At 41.0% G+C, this 20,802-nt stretch overlaps 1 protein-coding gene across 2 annotated transcripts in view; it reads right to left on the bottom strand.

Annotated features, from left to right (window-relative positions):
• Nucleotides 1–1,719: 1,719 nt before the first annotated feature.
• FRY (FRY microtubule binding protein) overlaps nt 1,720–20,802 on the bottom strand; it is a 364,889-nt gene continuing 345,806 nt past the window's right edge. For both annotated transcript variants that reach the window (XM_082244584.1, XM_082244585.1), the window contains 3 exons: nt 11,036–11,146; nt 9,533–9,735; nt 1,720–2,199 (listed from right to left, as the gene is read on the bottom strand). In XM_082244584.1, the coding sequence (XP_082100710.1) occupies nt 1,941–2,199; nt 9,533–9,735; nt 11,036–11,146 (573 nt within the window). In that variant the 3' untranslated portion in view covers nt 1,720–1,940. The remainder of the gene's footprint in view (nt 2,200–9,532; nt 9,736–11,035; nt 11,147–20,802) is intronic.

Here is a 20,802-nt window from a genome sequence, read left to right as displayed (position 1 = left end):
CACTGCAGCAAATCTTAAAGGGCTTAAAAGGATGGAATGAATTCAGCAGAATACAGGGAAATTCTGCAAGGAAACCTGATGTAGGCTGCAAGAAACCTGAACCTTGAGGGAAGACTTGTCTTGACTGTCATGACTCCAAACCTAAAGCCAATACTATACAAGATGGGAATGTTCTGGAATGGCTGAGTCCAGATCTCAATCTAACAAATATTTTTTGACCAGACTATATAAAGGCTGTTCACTTGGAATCCCTATGCGACTTGGCATAGCTGGGGCAGTTTTGCAAAGAAATGTGCAACAATTTGCAGTGCCCAGAGACCTTTCTCCACAGAGGAATAAAGAGTGGGTATACTTAATTTCAATTAGGTTACATTATTTTTCATTACAACTAATTTACATTATTTTGCAGAGATCTTGTTTCTGTTACTTTGTAAAAAAAATAAACAAATTGAATCCACTGTGATTCTATGCTTATGGCATTAAAACAAACATTTCAGAGAGGATGAATAATATTTTTTATAGAAATTGAATGTTTTGATATCATTGCGGAGCCACTATAAAATAATGATAATTGAAGACCACACACATGCATTCAAGTTTTGTTTCCACAATTTTCATACAATTATCCCCCATCCCGAATTGCCAGCATAACACATAAGCAGTCCAAAATCATGTTTTAATTTAAAAACTTGGCCAACTGAAACAAACCTTTACTGATAAAGAAAAGATACTCCAATGTCAGTAGTGACTGAATAACTTTATCATGTGTCTCAGTAAGTGTACTCAACAAAAATAGTCTTCATTACATCACAAAACTTTAAGTTTTCTGTACAAGGTGAATAAATTACATAGATTATTCAAGAATGGAAATGCCTCAAATGTGCGAAAGAATTACATGCAATTCAGTTCACACTCAACAAGAAAAAAAACAACATACATTTATACCAATATATATATATTAATATAATATGCATATAATAAATCCGAATTTTCTTCTACTAAATAAAAAGAACTTAGAACTCCTCTTTGTGACATTCAGACTTTGCATCATCCAAATATACATAAAAAACAAAAAACAAAACATGCGTGACAGATGAAAGAAGGTGTCGTTATTATACTTCCACTTTCAATATGGTCGTCATATCAGCCGCCTTTGTCATAGTATAAATAAATAGTCCAAAAACAAATTTTCTTTTAATAAAAACTAGCCAGATTTTTTTTTTTTTTAAATAAAAATTACTCAAACCAATTAGGGCATCCTGATACAGATTATGATCCAGTATCGTGGCCACAGTAGCGCAGTGACAGTAGGAAATGTCAGTTCTAGCAGCGTGTAATACAGTATTCCTTCTCAAAATGACAGTGTACAGAATAATTACAATCTCATTATACAATCAGCCTTCATCCGTACAGGCTCTCAGCTATAGACCAATCACAATAACCAGTATTCTTCGGCCAGCCTCATTCTGCCTGTGGACTGATTAAAAGAAATTAAAAAGTATTTAAATGTATTAAGAGCAACAAAAAATATACTATACATATATCATTTTTTTTTCTGTAAAGGAAACATTGCACTTTTACCATCCTAAGATTAAGGATTAATATAGAAAGGAAGTAGGGTTCAGATTAGTAGGCTTTGGTACACAATGGAAGTCACTTCTAGACAAAGTATTTTGTTGAAACAATAAAAGCGGTCTAAAGCAAGAGGCCATCAGCGAGCTTGTCCCGGGCCGCTGTGGTGCAGCTTTGACTTTTGCTGTCCTTACAGTATTGCTACAGCTCCAACTAGCCTGCTCGCTTTGCCTGACAGTAAGGCTGGAGGTCAGCAGGAATGAAAGCATTGTGCCTGAGTCATAGGAACACTGAGTAGATACTGAGTGATGTCAATCAGGCAGGGCAGTACCTCCAGCTGGGGAGAGTTGACCGGCATAGGATTCGTGTCAAAGATTAGTGCCAGAGACACTGGCGTCAGGGAGGTAAGTTGAGACAACACGGTAATTCTGGGCACGTCGTATCATGTCCCGGATCTCCATGTTTAGGTCCATAAGCTTGGTGCAGATATCAGTCAGGTTCTGGTTGGATCCCACAAGAGCGTATGTGCCAGTCTGTCCAAGGGTTTGGTGACGGAAGTAGATGTTCAGTAGTGTTTGAACCTCATCATCAGCACTGCTTCCAAAAATGTCATTAGGCCACAGTTTCCTACAATACAAATATGCATTAGTGGCTTATTTAGTAGTCGAGCAATGTGCTTGTCAGGCTTTTCACCCCCAAAATCCATTCATAAATTGTACTTAAACTTCCTACAATAAAAAAGGCTCAGTGAATGGAACAGGTGGACCTTTCATCCATCAATCCATCTTCCATTCATTGAGTTCTTTTTGTTCTGGCAAGCGATAGTATGGCTTAAGCTTTATATATATATATATATATATATATATATATATACATATATGATCTATCTATGTCTTTGCAAACTCAGATCTTTCCTTGTTAAAGTATGTTGACATCACTGTGCAAAGCTTTGGATGTGGCCCATCAGGCCCTCCCAGTACAGGCTGCCTGTAGAAAACTACAGGGGGACAAATACAAATTCAGTCACCCTGCACATGCAGAGACAGGTGCCAAGACTGAGGATCTGGATATAATACACAATGGACACGAAGATTTATGTAATCATCTAACATAAATGCACAAAGCGTTTGATTTTTTTTCACACGGTGGTGCAGAACTTTATTTCCCGGAATTCACAGTGTTTTCCCTGGTTTCTGAGCATGCTTCAATGAACGTTCTTTAGATAATCTTCTGCAGAATGGCTCACTAGGGGAGATTTACTAAAACTGGAGCGTGCAACATCTTTTGTAAATAGAAACCAATTAGCTTCCAGGTTTTATTGTCAAACCTTAATTGAACAGACTAAAGTTAGAAGCTGATTGGCTACCTTGCACAGCTGCACCAGATTCTGATGGCTCCAGTTTTAGTAAATCTCCCCCATTGTGTACATTTTATCTCTTCAAAATGTCTCATAGTTAACCACTTAAGGACCAAGCTTATTTCTGACAATTGTTGTTTACAAGTTAAAATCTGTATTTTTTTTTCCAAAAAATTAATTCTAATCCCCAAAAGTTAATATTTTTTTAGCAGAGACCCTAGAGAATAAAATTGAGATCATTGCTGTATTTGCGCAGCAGTCTTACAAAGGCAATTTTTTGGGACAAAAAAATTATTTTTGTAAGAACTTACCGTAAAATCCCTTTCTCTGAAGTTCCATTGACAGACATAGCTGCTTATCTTCATGACTCATAGGGTTCTGCTCCTCCTAGTTATAGGCACTAGGCAGGAAAAAAAGCACCTATGGGGGCTGTCTCTGCAGGCATAACCCCTCAGACTCTGTTTTCATCCAAACTGTTTGATGATAGCAGTGTTTAGAAGACAAAAAAACACATATCTCAGAAGTAGAGGGGCGGGTACTGCATCTGTCGATGAACTTCAGAGAAAAGGATTTTACGGAAAGTTCTTACAAAAATCCAGTTTTCTCTATCATTCATCGACAGACGCAGCTCCTTATCTTCATGACTCATAGGGATGTCCCAAAGCAGTATAATCATGAGAGGTGGGAAACAACGTAGAAACGAAACGTAAGTCCCCAATGACTAAACTTAGCCAACCGGGTAACATGGAGCTCAACCAGGAACAACTGGAGCTCACCCGGAAAAAATTTAACCCTCAAATGAGAAACTAAACAGAGTTCTCTTTTAAACTGCAGCCTGCAAAACCTTGCGGCAAAAAGAAGCATCCGCGGATGCCAACACATCTACCTTGTAGAATTTTGTGAACGTATGCACAGATGACCAAGTTGCCACCTTGCAAACTTGTAGCACCGACGCCTGATGGCAAAAAGTACAAGAGGCACTCAGCGCTCTCGTAGAATTAATGTTCCAATCGAACTCCTGCAGAGTTCTGACCATGATCATCAGATCCCCCAACAAGGCTGAATGAGAGTCTACTCTCAACAGGAGATGGTCCAGGTACCCCAGTACCGCAATCCCCGCCGCAGTGCTACTACCGATGCTAGTACCTTGGTAAACACTCTGGGAGCGGAGGCGAGACCAAAGGGTAACGCCACAAATTGATAATGCTTCTCTGCTACCGCAAAGCAAAGAAACCGCTGGTGTCCAGAGTAGATAGGGGTGTGCAGATATGCGTCCTTGATATCTATGGAGGTTACGCTACTACCGTGAGGATGAACTCCATCCAAAACCTCTGTACCCGCACAAAGCGGTTCAGGGCTTTGAGATCCAGGATGGGACGCACCTTGCCTTTTATTTCTGGGCACGGTGAATAGGTTTGAATAAAACCCCTGAAAACGCTCCTGAGCAGGGAACCGGCACAATCACTCCTTGCGACAGCAAGTAGTGTACCGCTCCTTGCAAGTCCCTTAAGCAGACTGGAGATAATTGAAGATTGGACGGGAAGAACCTGTCCGACGGACTAAACAGGAATTTGATCCTGTCTAGTCTGTCGGACAATCCACCCCCCTCAAATAGCGCCATAACGGCCTCATTATTACTGCCCTCCCCAAGGTAAAACCTGCTAGGGGTAGGGGAATGCCAAGGGGTACACCAGAGTGTACCTTTGGGGTGCCATGGAACCGAGGGAAACCCTAAGGTCTGACCATTCCAGGGAGGGGCCCATGCCTGCACCGCGACCGCAAAGGGTGTTTGGGGGGACAATTTTACTCACCATACCACGGTACCAGGTGGGCGCCACTACGAATTAGATCACCTCCCACCCGGGATGAGGGGGGCTGTCAGCCAAAGGGAAGCTGCGACTCAAGGCGTTCCAGGTCGATGTGTCCCAGTGAGATTGTCTACTCACAGGCTTGTCCCCATTCATCGGGGCACTGTTGTGGTGAGGCCTAGTTCTGGACAATAATCTGCTCAAGCTCGCTGGCCAGGCTTGGAAACCTTAAGGATCTACATTATCCAGTGCGAAATCACAGCCAGCTGTTGCTTGTAGTTCCTCTGAATCTTGGTCCTCAGGAACAAACTAGTTAAAAAATAAAAAATCACAAACTTTTTCTGTTACACCTAAGACCGAAGTCTAAGCAGGGAGCTAGGTCCTATTCCTAACACTAGGCAGAACAAACTGTTTGATCATAGAGTCTGAGAGGTTATGCCTGCAGGGACATCGCCCATAGGCGTGGTTTCATTTTTTTCCTGCCTAGTGCCTATTCCTATAAGGAGGAGCATAACCCTATGAGTCCTGAAGATAAGGAGCTGCGTCTGTCAATGAACGATAGAGAAATACACTTTTCTTAATGAAAAAAGAAAACAGTAAAGTTAGCCCAATTTTGTCGTATAATGTAAAAGATGATGTTATGCCAAATAAATAGATTTACATGTCATTCTTTAAAATTGCGAACGCTAATGGAATGGCAACAAAGTACGATACTCAAAAATCTCCATAGGCGACCCTTTAAAATGTTTTACAGGTTACCAGTTTAGAGTTACAGAGGAAGTCTTGCACTAGAATTATTACTCTCGCTCTCTGATCATGGCGAATACCTCACATGTGTGGTTAGAACACCACTTACATATGTAGGTGCAACTTAAGCATGCGTTCACTTCTGTGCGCAAACTCGGAGGGACGGGATGCTTTAATTTTTTTTTTCTTATTTTTATACTCTCTTTACTTTTTTTTATCACTTTTATTCCTATTACAAGGAATGTAAACATCCTTTGTGATAGAAATAAGCACGGCAGGGCCTCTCACATTTACACTTAAAAACAAAAAAAACAAAAATGTAATTTTACATTTACCAAAAAAATAAAATAAATAAAAGAATAAAAAAATTGACCCTTTATGCTGTTAGGTGGAAGTGACCTCAGACATCGCTCCAGCCCTCCAAGGGCAAAGAGTCGAGTGGGGGCCATCTTGCCCTCATTCGACTTCCTGCCCATCGCTCCAGGTGATTGGATCTCTCCGGTAAGTGGGGAAACGACCAGGAAGCAGCGGGAGGGGGAGCACCTCTTCTGCTGCCTATAAAAGTGATCCTGTTGCAAATCCGCCGCTGGGATCACTTTTATCGGACCCAAAGACGCTCACTTTTTTAAATTATTTTTAGGTATTTAACATCAAAGTCATGACGTATACACAGTGAGGGAAAACAGTATTTGATCCCCTGCGGATTTTGAAAATTTGCCCACTGACAAAAATGATCAGTCTAAAATTTTAATGGTAGGTTTATTTTAACCGTGAGAGACAAAATAACAAAAATGTCCAGAAAAAAAAAGAGTTTAAAAAAATATATAAATTAATTTTTTTTTTGTTTGCATTTTAATGAGTGAAATAAGTATTTGAGCCCTTCGCAAAACATGACTAGGTGGCAAAACCCTTGTTGGCAATCACGGAGGTCAGACGTTTCTTGTAGTTGGCCACCAGGTTTGCACACATCTCAGGAGGGATTTTGTCCTGCTCCTCTTTGCAGATCCTCTCCAAGTCATTAAGGTTTCGAGGCTGACGCTTGTTAACTCGAACCTACAGCTCCCTCCACATATTTTCTATGGGATTAAGGTCTGGAGACTGGCTAGGTCACTCCAGGACCTTAATGTGCTTCTTCTTGAGTCACTCCTTTATTGCCCTGGCCGTGTGTTTTGGGTCATTGTCATGCTGGAATACCCATCTATGACCTATTTTCAATGCCTTGGCTGAGAGGAGGTGGTTCTCACGCAAGACTTGATGGTACATGGCCCCGTCCATTGTCCCTTTGATGCGGTGAAGTTTCCCTGTCCCCTTAGCAGAAAAAATCCCAAAGCATAATGTTTCCACCTCCGTGTTTGACGGTGGGGATGGTGTTCTTGGGGTCAAAGGCAGCATTCCTCCTCCTCCAAACACCGCACGTTGAGTTGATGCCAAAGAGCTTGATTTTGGTCTTATCGGAGCACAACACTTTCACCCAGTTTGCCTCTGAATCGTTCCGATGTTCATTAGCAAACTTCATATGGGCCTGTACATGTGCTTTCTTGAGCAGGTGGACCTTGGGGGCACTGCAGGACTTCAGACCTTCCCGGCATAGTGTGTCACTAATTGTTTTCTTGGTGACTATGGTCCCAGGTGCCTTGAGATCATTGATGAGATTGTGTAGTTCTGGGCTGATTGCTCACCATTCTTATGATCATTGAAACTCCATGAGGTGAGATCTTGCATGGAACCCCAGACCGAGAGAGATTGACAGTTATTTTGTGTTTCTTCCATTTGCGAAAAATCGCACCAACTGTTGTCACCCTCTCACCAAGCTGCTTGGTGATGGTCTTGTATAGCCCATTCCAGCCTTGTGTAGGCCTACAATCTTGTCCCTGACATCCTTGGACAGCTTTTTGGTCTTGGCCATGGTGGAGAGTTTGGAATCTGATTGATTGCTTCTGTGGACAGGTGACTTTTATACAGGTAACAAGCTGGGATTAGGGGCACTCCCTTTAAGAGAGTGCTCCTAATCTCAGCTCCTTACCTGTATAGAAGACACCTGGGAGCCAGAAATCTTGCTGATTGATAGGGGAACAAATACTTATTTCACTCATTAAGATGCAAATCAATTTATATCTTTTTTGAAATGTGTTTTTCTGTCTCTCACTGTTAAAATAAATCTACAATTAAAATTATAGACTGATCATTTGTTAGTGGGCAAAAGTACGAAATCAACAGGAGATCAAATACTTTTTTCCCTCACTGTATATTCAGTGGGTGGTCTGAAAGTGGCTAAAGTATCTCTCTCCAGGCTGCTAGCTGAGGGGACAGAAGAGGCAATCACAAGGCAATGGAATGGGGTTGATTTACTAAAAGTAGGGAGTGCAAAATCTAGTACAGTTGTGCATGGTACCCAATCAGCTTCTAACTTCAGCTTGTTCAATTAAGATTTGATAAAAAAAACCTAGACGATGATTGGTTTCTATGCACATTTGCACCAGATTTTGCACTCTCCAGTTTTAGTAAATCAACCCCATTGTGAAGTTTTACTTGCCAAACAATATATTTTATACACTTTATAATAATTTTTATATCAGGTTGGTAGTATGGGCACAATTGTTCTGAAACCATCATTCCATAAGCGGAAAATGTTTTAATAAGCAAAATGACTTGCTAAACGCAAGACTTTATCTGCTATGAATAGTTACCGTATTTTCCGGCGTATAAGACGACTGGGCGTATTAGACGACCCCCCTAATTTTCATCTACCGGTAATACTTATACTTAGGTTACCTTGGAGATATTATACTCGGCGTATAAGACGACCCCCCATTTTTGGGGGATTTTTTTGAGGTTCAAAAGTAGTCTTATACGCCAGAAAATACAGTATGTTTCTAATTTTCCATCCATATAAAGGATAGCTCGAATCTAATTGGGTAAGTACCTTTTACATATTCCTCAAAGTTTTTTCATCATCCCCATTCCCTTTTTAGAACTTTTTCCTGAGAAACAGGTTTTCCTCTCTACATTTTAAAGAGACATTCGCTTCTTATGTCACTTGGCAAGTGCTGTAATGGTAGGTGTTACCAGACCAACTAGATTCAGTTTTCCAGTTTTGATCCCTAGTAAAGCCTGGTACACACACGCAATTTCTTTGTTTGGGTTAAATGGAAAAAAAACTGACAGCTTGTGATACTAACACAAGTGATGTTAGTACAGCAATCTCCCCTGCTGTCCTATTGTGTTCTGATAGGGAGACCCTCCCCACCAGGGCACACTGATCAGCGCTGATGCCAATCGAATGCTGGTTTTCCAGCAAGCCTGTTCGACAGAAGCTGGTCCTGAGACAGGCTTCTGTCAGACAGAGAGCTGTTCACACGGGCTGAAAGTCAACCGATTCCTGACGAACTGACAGTTTGACGTTTTTTGGCCCCTGTGTACCTGGCATTAGGCTCCGTTCACATCTAGGCGTTTTGGGGCGTTTTTGGGGAGTTTTTCTGCTCTAGGATCAGCTCTCAAAACGCCCAACAAGACAAATCCTATTCATTTCAATAGCACCTGTTCACATCTGAGCGTTTTGACGCTGTATACAAAACGCTCAACGCTCAAAAAAGTACATGAGCTTCTTTTTGGGCAGATTACAGGCGTTTTCCATTGGTATCTATTCAATCAAAAAACGCCTGCACAAAAAACGCCTGTAAATCGCGGTAAAAATCGCGGTAAAAATCACAGTAAAAATCGCTGTAAAATCGCGGTAAAAACGCGCGAAAACGCTACGCTCAGGTGTGAATGTAGCCTTAGGAAGGCCTGTCTATTTACACCAATAGGACAAATCTTACAATCAACAATAGAATTTTTCACAGAACCTTGGTTCATTGTTTGGAGTCCAGGGAAAGTGGATTTAAATGATCAGAAAATGTGCACATTAGCTAAAATTGTTATGTATTGTATCGTTAAAGTTGTTAAAGGTATATTTATAGACATAAAGAGCACTATTAGAACCTAGACCAGTGTCTTTCTTTAATGTTTCTGGTGAACCTTTCTGTTGGCCCTTTATGTCTAGACTCACCTGCATTGGCGGATTTGCCGTATTGCTTTCCCAAGCTCATTATTCTTCAAACATTCCAACATTGACTGTATGGCAAACTCCGTGGAACTGAAGGTGGGCTCATAAGAGGTGGCATCCGTATTGAGAGACTCTGCTGCAATGTATACACTGGCCTCTTTCAGGTTCTTCTTAAGCTCATTTAGTTCTCTTGACATGTTTAACAACTGCAAGGGAAACAATGAGAAGGGCTTATAGAAAAATCATTTTCCACAACTACCACAGAGGATTACTTCTCTCAATACAATGAGATAAAGGTTGGTGGTTCCATGGATGCTAGCTAAATTTTTTACCAAAAGACTTGACAGACTATCATGAGCAAAACTACTATGTGCTATTTCTATGTAAACCAACCACATAGAATATCTGTATGACACATTTAGAAAAAATAGCATATTTCTAATACAAATTACTGTTTGTAGTGTCTCTTTGGTGTTCTATAAAGGGCACATGTGCAGGCCCTGGAATTTTAGATAGACAATTCTTCCTATGAAGTGTGTTAGAGTAGTGATCCTCAACTTCGGTCCTCAGGGCCCACTAACAGGCCAAATTTTAAGTATTACCTTGGGGAGATGCAGACTAGAGTACTGCAATCACTGAGCAGCAAATTATATCACCTGGGATGCATTTCAGTTATCTTGCAAACCTGGCCTGTTAGTGGGCCCTGAGGACCAGGGTTGAGGACAACTGCGTTAGAGGATCTACTGCAGTAGTAAAAAATGCACAGATCCCATTAAGCAATAGGAACTTCCTCTGTTCCAATGATACATGAGCTGTATTGTCAGCCAGAAAGATGTAGTGGAGAGATGATAGACACAGACTTTTTTTTTTTTAAGTTAGATACTACCTATGTGATGCTCTATATGTGCATTAAGGCAGAGCTATACAATCCCTTTTAGACTACAACAATCCATTCTATTTACAGCCTATCACTACATAATTGCTGATCATTTTAAATGAGAAAGTAACCCTTAAATTATATCTATGACCAGCTTTAACAGTTTATATAGTATGTTACCGTAACCCTCTGATGTTATTGTGGGAAATTTATACAACACTACAACCCATGGCAATGAGCCATCAGCTTCAAACTCTAAGTCTACAGTATATTTAAAGTACACTTACAATATGCTTGTATATATAACACCACCTATATACAATGTTGGCCTTCTCTCGCTTTCTTGTTCAAGATATATATTTTAACAACCTTTTTCAAGTAATGTGTATGTAGAACGCAAACTTTTTTTTGTTTTAGACAGAGTAGAAAAAGGGTAGAACCCCTGTCAGGTTTTTATTGCTGTCTGTCCCCACTAGGTAGATTTACCTCTCTAAATGTATTGGTGACCATTTCAGATTTCTCATCACTTTCTGTCTTGGTAACCACAGTCACCAAAACAAGGAGGGGAAGGGAAACCTTTCATTGAGGAATGTATATATAAAAATAATACATTGGTCAGGCTTACTTACCTCTGGCATTGTGCTGACCTCATGGATTTGCCCAATTAGTTTACAATAAGACTGAAAAAGCAACAGCAGCTGGAAGTGAAGCTTGTACAATCGTTGACACAGTTCCAATTGCTGCAATCAGAAGAAAACATTTATATTAGAATATATATTTAATATACATTTATCCTGCTGCCTTAAAGCTAAACTCCAGGTATGATCTTTATTGCATACTTATTTTGCTCCAGCTTGGACTAGTGTATGTATGCATAACTCATACCTGGCTGCTAGTGAATCTGACATTCACTGTACTAGTTGGCACTACCACAGCGATGCCCATGATCTCCCTGGTCCTGTGCTGAGCACTTTGTATTTTTTTTTAATAAACACAAGGTTTTCTTTAATAGGATGTATTTACATGTATGTATGTATGTATGTATGCATGTATGTATGTAAATGTAGATCATGAAGTCACTGCCCCTTCTCTTTATCTCTCCTCTCAACCTTGTCTTCACTGAAAAAAAAAATACACATTCTGTGAATGGTGGCAATGTCGAGTACCCTCTGTGCTAAGTGTGCAGTGAAGAAGCCGTTTGGTATAGGACCTGGAAAATTGCAGCTGTCAGTATAGTGGTGCCGAATGCTATAGCGATGATCTACTTCCTCAGTGCCCCCTCAGGCGTGAGATATGCATAAAAGAAAGGAAAAGGAGGCGCAAACACCTAGTGCATTACCCGTGGTACTGTTAAAATAATTTAATAAAATTTCGACCGCTAACGCGTTTCGGGAGTCAAGCCCCCTTCCTCAGAGGAGGCTTGACTCCCGAAACGTGTTAGCGGTCGCAATTTCCAGGACATGGTCCAACACATGGGTGACGGGAATTTGCAATACGATTTTAATTCTTTATGTTTGTGAGTATGCATTCAGCATTTTATTAAATTATTTTAACAGTACCACGGGTAATGCACTAGGTGTTTGCGCCTCCTTTTCCTTTCTTTTATGCATCCGTTTGGAGTTCCCTGCCTGAGGAGAGCAGAACGCCAGTCTTCCCCTTCGGAGTGAGCGCTTGGCTGATATATTTGTTTGTGAGATATGCATACTTACATTGTGCCAAACTTGACCACTGTAAGCATGCAATACAGATCATTTCGGGAGTTCATCTTTATTCGATGTACATTTGATTCTGTACACTCCAATGTATTCATTACATGCACAATCCAAATAATTACTTCTGTTATATTTATACAATGAGCATGATTTGTACCCCAGCATATGACGACTGTATTATGTACAGGTCAATGGCAACCTAAAGTCCAGGTACATCAGAAGACTTTGTATATTTGATAGATTGAAGCAGCACATAGGTTCTGAAACTAAAGCCTATTTGACACAAATCAGTACTTACAATGGGAAAAATGTGGAGTTGGTTTAATATTTGATAGCTGAAGTCCGCTCTCTGCTAATGTCACAGATGTCGGCTCAGGCACCGTGTCATCACGACCACAGAGTCAGGATCCGCCAGGTGCCTGGACCGACACCCAGGGCAGCCTCTCAGCAAGCCTCTAAGAGTGTAAGCCGGCCGCTCCACGCCCCTCCACAGCTCAGCGCTTCATTGACCAAGGGGAGGGCAGAGCAGAGAGCTGGTGACTGACAGTCAATGTTGCATCCACCTAGGTAAGTACAAATGGGGGAAAAAAGGAAACTCTATGCTTCTCTTTTAAAAGGGAAGTATGGCATTTGGGGTTATTGCAGATTTATACTTAGGTGGATGCAGCATCGGTTCGATGCGGCATCTGTCCCTCTGCACCTCTGTACTGAGAACCAAGCGATCAAACGCCACCGATCACTCAGTTCTCACAGCTGCCCCAGCTGCAGTCAGCAGCTCTCCACTCTGCCTTCTCCTCGCTCACTGGAGTGCTGGGCTGTGGAGGGGGAGGGAGCTGCTGGCTCAGGCTTTCAGTGGCTTGTTGAGAGGCTGAGCCAGATGTTGGCTGTACAAGCTTTGGCTGTACATCTCCTTTAATCCACCCAACTGATGTTTTTGTTGGTGTCTCAAACTTCATTTGTTTGAATTTCACGAGCAACATAAGCTTTTTGAATACAAACATTGCACCAAAAAGGATTTTAAAAGCCTACTGATACCTTTAAGTGGGTTCCCAGACCCCTACTGATGAAGTCGTGACGTGCAAGCGTATGACGCCATGCGTATAGGGGGCGGAGACTATACGGACGAGCGGCGACCCGACAGCACGGCTCCTCTCCTATTCATGACATGTTCCTACAGTCTGCACAAGCTTTGAGTGTGCAGTTTAATGTGAGTTTACTTTGTACAATTTCTTAATAAAAGGCATTCATACAGAGATCTGTTGTGATATTCTTTTACATGCTATTCGTTATGTGCTGAGCTCTCCACACCGGCATTCCAGTGACTGGTACTGAGGTTATCGGACCCACACCTTATTAAGGAAACATTGCTTTCTTTATTTAAACATTAGATGAGATGCCATCTTGCGGCTTTTGGTGGTGGTGTCACGGGCATATTTTTTATGGAGACATCTATCAAGCACTTTATATGCTGAATTTGCACAAGTGAACACCTATGGACTTTTTTGCACTTCTATGCACTATATCCATATATTGCACCTTTGCTATTTGTGCACTTAGTGATATTGTGATTTATATCTATATATGTTTTGATACCTTTTATTGAGTATTGTTGAAGTTTGGCTATATTATTTATTATCACGGGTATTGCAATAAGCACATTGTCACTTTTTGATTATTTTTAGCACTTTGTCACTTTTTGATTATTTTTAGCACTTTATTTGCACCTATTCACTTTAGCGCTGTACCCCTTCATTATACACATTTGATTACTTTTTAAGTGAGAAAGTTTTGGTATAGCTGCTGGCTTCATATTTATATATATATATTTTTTAGTTGCGCTGATTTACATTACTCTTGCACATTTTTTGGGTTCCCAGACAAAATACAATGCTTCTGAATCCTCTGTGGGTTGCCTCCAGATTTCTCAGGAACCAATGAAATTAGATTTCATTATCTTCATTGTCTGCTGCTGACATCTCATATTTAGAAATATTGCTGTTCTATCCTCTCTGGCATCCTACTCACTACTATAAACAAACAGCTAAATCATCATATTTCTAAAAAGACGACGCTCATGGTTTTAAAGAGAATGTTTGCAGATAAACACATTTTTGTTTGCACATGGTTGGGCAGCCTACTTGCTGTAAGTAAACCAACCCGTTTATCTTCTAGATATCACTGTACCACATGACCTCCAGATTTTATTATTAGGAGAAGCAGACGCTTTTCTACTACACTAAAAGGGAAATCATAATAAATGACTAAAAAGGGAAATCATAATAAAAATGCCTGGATTTAATGTGTGAATAAACCCCAACCTCCTTATATGTTAGCATGCATTTAGACTCCGTTCACACTGGGTCGCCTGACAAGTCGTCGTGGGTCGCCTGCCATAGAGCAGCACAGGACCCGTTCTAATAGGAGCGACACAAATCGCTCCGACTTAGAAAAAGGGTCCGGAGCTTCTTTGGGGCGACCTGGAGCGACCTGCATTGACTTCAATGTTATGAAGTCCGTGCCGGCCGCTCCGAGGTCGCGGTGCGAGCTGCGCACCGCGACTTCACAGGTCGCCACCGCAAGTCGGGTCGCCCCAGTGTGAACGGGGTCTCACAGATGTAAACATAAAAGTTTCATAACACCAGTGAATTTGTTTATATTTAATATGGGATTTGTATACCGAGGTTAGGCGTGTCCTATTTTGAGGTTGTGGCCAGAATCCTGAAGTGCGTACTGGAGACATGCCTTGTATTAATATTTTATTACATATTTTACAAAATCAATACAAGTAAACTGTAAACCAGTATTTTTCAACTGGGGTGCCATTTGCTTTCCCCTAGGGTACCCTGAGCATGGGACACCGTTTGCCCTGAATCAGCATCATGGTGAGAGCAGGCTGGCCACCGGCACCATAACAATCAATGATACTGTAGGGCAGCAAGCACAGCATCATTCATTGCTATGGTGTTGGTGTCCAACCTGGCCGCACCATGGCAGTTAATGATGTTGAACAAGGGCACGCAGCATGCAGGGCTGCCATCAGAATTCAGGAGAGGATAGGAGGTCTTTCTCCTTCAAACCTACTTCACCTTCTGCCCTTTGCCATGATGCTGGAGCCAAAAGTTAGAGCTTTAATGTGAAGAGTGAACTGTAAGATTGGGGGACTCTGATAAAGGACTGTGTGATGGAGGGAGGACGGTCTGATTTGGGGGGCTCAGTGATGGGGAAACTCTAAAGTATAGGGCAGACTCTGACCAATAGGGAGGACTTCTGGCACAATGGGTGGACCTCTAATGTGAAGGAGGGCTTTTGATGTGAAGCTAATTTTATCAAAGTGGTTGTATGCATTGTCCCAGGATCAGGTTTTCCACTGATAAGTAACATTTACATACTTTACATTTTTGACTGGGGTCCATCAGGATTCTGCATACTTTTCAAGGGTGCCATGACTTAAAGTTTGAGAAGCTCTGCTGCAAGCAGTCAACCTTCAGCCCTCTGGGCATTCATTTTTAACGGTGAAATGAGCGTTTGCTCCAAATTAGAGGAGAAGCTGGCCAATGCAAAATTTTGTCTGAAAAAACACTTTAGGGCTTTTCTTTTTACACTACACCTTCTCCATCTAGGTATTTGCAGATGGTTCTGATCTCTGGAAAGCCCAAAAAAAAAAAAAAAAAAAAAAACAGGTATGAAAGTGCAGAATGACATAAACGATTCTGTTCACTTCTACATTTGGAGGATGTTGCTGCACAGCAACCTACTGTACATGCATACTGCAGTGTTTTGCGGCTGTCTATTATTTTCTATAGTGGTCCAACCCAGTGCAGTCATCAAAACCTAAAGTAGAGGACAGTTAAGGCAGTCTATATAGTATGGACACTTGAGTATAACCAGATAAAGACCAGAGAGTTCACAGCTTAGAATTGTGCTTCTTGCAATGTTTAGCTCTTTGGTTATGCTGAAATAATATTTATGCTGCTGCCTACATATCAGACACAGATAAGAGAGCACAAATAGGGCGCTGGGAGGAGGCAGATTCCTGTGGATTTGGCTGCAAATTGGTTTCTCTGAGGTGCAGATATAAATCATAAATATACGTAGCCAATTATAAAGCCCATTCATGTCCAAATATCTAATACAGCATATTTTTAGTGAGTACATACAGTATAAAGCTATTAATGTAAGAATTATTATACAGAGATTTTTAATTTAGCTTTCCAGTGATTACATCCATGAAAAGCTGTATTAAAATGTTTAAAATCTCCCTCTCATTGTTATATGTATTTTATACAATAGAAAAATTTAGAAAACCATGTAAATGTGCTAAAAATAAAATCACAAATCAAAAATGAAAAAGCTGCAAACATAAAAGGGAGATATCCCTCCCAGTAAAAAACAAATATGATGTTTTGCTAGCTAGATAAATGTGACTATTCATAGTTACATAGGTAATCTGGTTGAAAAACGACACTAGTCCATCCAGTTCAACCAACACACACATAGAAAACCTCAATATACACTATCCTATACCCACAGTTTAACCAAATAAACATGTGCAAATCTAAAATACCATCATAAATAAATAAAAAACAATCTCATACACTAGATACATATAATAACACATATAGAATATAATGGTGCCCATAAAGTACAAATTAGACATTGATCCAAAAAAGTGCCTACAGTGTGCCTCCAACACCAAAACCTTCTGAGAAGCGTGAGGCTTATTAAACATGAATGACCCCCTTATTCAGAGTGCTCAAACAGAGCTTCAGTAGAAGTACTCAGACCTTAATGCCGTCTCCCTATGTGTCCCAGGGTCATCAGCAAATAAGGTTCCCTTGCACAACACATCCGATCACCAACAATATAAGCTCGTGTAAAAACAAGCACATCATCTACACTCCTCATAGTGTAGAATTTTCCATGCTACATTTATTATACTTTAAAATTGCACTTACACAGAGGTAGAGATGATAAGCATTCAACATCAAACTATGCTAGCAAAAACAAGGACTTACCAGTACACAATGACGTCAGCATCTGCTTTAATAAAGGTACAATTGGATACTCTGCTGATGACGCTGGGACACGTGTGGAGATGGCATTAAGGCCTGATTACTTCTACTGAAGTTCTATGTGAGTGCTCTGAATAAGGAGGTCATTGATATTTGGCAAGCCACCATCTTCACACAAGTTTTGGTGTCGGGGACACACTGCGGGTACTAAATTAAGGAACAAGTCATTCAATCTACATACTTCATGAGGTTTTCCTGGTTTCATTTGGAGTTTATAGGACTTTTTTGGATCAGTGTCTAATTTTCACTTTATGGACACCTTTAAATTCTATATGTATTATTATATTTATCTAGTGTACGAGATTGTTTTATTTATTGATGATGGTACTTTGAATTTGCACATCTTTAATTCACATAGTCACATTTGCCTGGCGCACACTATTTGTTTATATGCATTTCATGTCAATCACTGAGCCCCTAACCACTCTTGAAATTAAACTATAACTTAAATATTTTTTGTTTTTTTTTGGATAGAGTGGGGATGGATTAGAACAGCTCTCAGGTCTGTGCCCCTGTTAGAGCTATTCGCCTTCTCTATTTGTTCTGTCTACTGTTATCACTGATAGTGAGAACCTCCTAAATTTGGGTTGTTACCAGCAGCAATAGATAGCAAGCCTACTATCGGGAAACTTGTTCTGGTGACAACCAGGGTTTTTCTCATTTTGGAGGGATTTTTTCTCACGTCCTAGGGTGGTTAAGGGACAGGAAGTGAAGGCAAATCTCTCTAATGAAAAACTGATAGACCTTATAACGCTCCCTTAAACTGACACAGGTCAGTTTTTTTTTTTTCGATCAGACAGCAGGCCATCCACACAAGTGAGGTGGACAGGGGGAACTTCCCCACTGTGTTATTGTATTCTGACAGCGGAGGCTCCAACTGGCTGCAGCGCTGATTGAACTGAATTTTTCCAGCAAGCCTGTTAAAGAGCATTTAATCATTAGATTGACTGCTCTTGAACAGAAACAGCCATAGATGGATCAAAATTTGTCTGGTCCCCGCTGAACCGGCTGAATTTTCATGCATCTATGGCCAGCTTAACTCTCATCAACCACGCTGGATAAAGAGAGCATATTTCCAGACAGTCTACAAGCTGACAAACTTTAACTGTTAAAGAGTAACATTAAAAATACCATAAATGGCCCAATAACAACAAGCAATGACCCTCATCTTGGCCCAATATTAACAAGCAATGACCCTCATCTTGGGAACTACTGGTGATCATCGGGCCACTTCTCACCTCCTAGGGGTTGATAATGAGAGTCTGTGATCAGAGTATGAACCTTCCTTCTACTGAGTAGAGAGAGGAATAAAAAGCACTGTGCATGCACTGCACAATCTATTAGTCATGCACTGTGGTGGATTCTGACAGTGACATATTGGAGGAAGCAAAGCCTCCATATGTAATGAACAGCTATTGATACCCATACAGTATAACAAGATTACAAGCTAGGCATAGAAGCAAGGTTTTTAAAACAATATCACACAGTGATTATTTACATAAACCAATCACTCTCACATTTATATAAAAAAGAAGCTTTAAAAGGTCTAGATTTTCCTTTTAAAGTGTAACAGTTTAACACAGATTTATTTGCTTAGAACTGTCTCATTCACTGGTAACTAGCGACTGCCTATTAGACATACCACCAATGTATAGAGTGCATTTCTCCCACATCATCAATGTAAAGGGCATTATTTCCATTGACCTCCTAAGTTCAATTTATCAGGGGTTCATCCAAGACTTGAAAATTATTTCACAGGTTCCTCTTGTGTAAAAAAAGGCTAATATAGGGGTTCACTGCAACATTTCACAGCTCAGAAGCACCAAAGGAGGAACAAACAAGAGCATGAAATGTAGCATTTCACTGTGTATACAAAAGTATGTTTGTTTTTCAGTATGCATAGATCCTTCAAATATGTGTAGATCCATAAATATGCTTCAAACATACACCTAACTGCAAGGCAAGCTTTCCATGACGGGAGTCTGTAGGCACACAACCTGTGTCACCCAAAGCAGCCCCCTCCCCTGCTTGGATTACCTCTTTTAGAAAGGACTGGTCTTGTTTTACTGATCCTAGCCTGGCTTAGAATAATGTTACAATGTTTAAATAAGCTTACCAAAAATGGATTTTTGTAAAATCTTACCGTAAAATCCTTTTCTCTTAGCTCATTGACAGACGTAGTCCTCGGTGATTCAACACCCTCGGGTTATGCTGCCCTCTACAGGAGTAGGACTAGACAGGAAAGAAAACGTTCTGGCCACACCCTAGGGGCAGTCCCAGAGGGTATATCCTCTCACTTCCTGCTCTAGCAAATCAGTTATGTCACAAAGCAGTGTTTAGAGAATTTAACCCAACCCAACTCAAAAACAGAGGGGCGGGTACTACGTCTGTCAATGAGCTAAGAGAAAAGGATTTTACGGTAAGATTTTACAAAAATCCATTTTTCTCTATCGCTCATTGACAGACGTAGTCCTCGGTGATTCAACACCCTCGGGACGTCCCAAAGCAGTACCACAAATGAGGGGTGGGAAAATGGAAATCAAATCCAATCTAGAAGGCCCAACTGGTGCCAACTAGAAGTTTACAATGCTCATCCTCAATGATGAGACTCAACAGAAATTTTTCAACAGAAAAAAACCCCCGAGGTAGACCACCGGTCTCCTCAAATTGCGGCCTGCAAAACCTTGCGGCCAAATGAGGCATCCGCCGATGCCATCACATCAATCTTATAAAATTTTGTAAAAGGTATGTACCGACGACCAGGTGGCCGCCTTACATACCTGGACCACTGACGCCTGATGGCGATAGGCCCAGGAAGTACTGAGCGCTCGAGTGAATTGCGCCCTAACAGGGAATGGAGGATTCCGACCCTTAATAGAATAAGCCTGTACCACCGTCTGACTGATCCATGTAGATATGGTCGCGGCAGACACAGGTAACCCCCTTCAAGGGCTATCCGTGATCACAAAAAGTGAGTCCGTCTTACGAAAACAAGTTCGTAGTAGTCAAGTGTATCCTTCTGAACCCCATCCAAGGAGTGTAATGCAAACTCCCAAGGATGGCTAGTCTTAGGATACGGGGAAGGTAACACAATACTTTTATTCAGATGAAAAACTCTGAAAACCACTTTAGGAAGGAAGGATGGATTCGGAAGAAGAACCACCTTATCCCTATGAACCACCAGATATGGGGAACGACAAGATAATGCGGCCAGTTCTGACACCCTGCGTGCAGAAGTAATGGCCATCAAGAAGGCCACCTTCTGGGATAATGTAAGCAAGGGAATCTCCCTAATATCTTCAAAGAGAAGTTTCTGAAGAACCGACCACACTAAATTAAGATCCCAGGCGGTAAGGGTGCGCGCACTGGCGGAGCCAGATGTCGCACCCCCTGGATGAAATTCCGCACCAAGGAATGATTAGCCAAAGGTTTCTTGAAAGAAGATTGCTAACGCCGAAAACCTGACCCTTGATCGTGCTCAAGGATAGTTTCTGCTCAACCCCTTGTTGCAGACAGACCAAAATTCGGGTCACCGAATAGGTATGTGGGGGAAATCCAATAGATTCACACCATGCAATATAAAACTTCCATGTGCTGGAAGTCGCTTTCCTT

Source organism: Pelophylax lessonae (assembly GCF_965119305.1).
Source record: "Pelophylax lessonae genome assembly, chromosome: 2".
NCBI lineage: Eukaryota > Metazoa > Chordata > Amphibia > Anura > Ranidae > Pelophylax > Pelophylax lessonae.
Note: the sequence above shows the minus strand (reverse complement) of the source record. Positions and strands in the feature narration are given on the sequence as shown.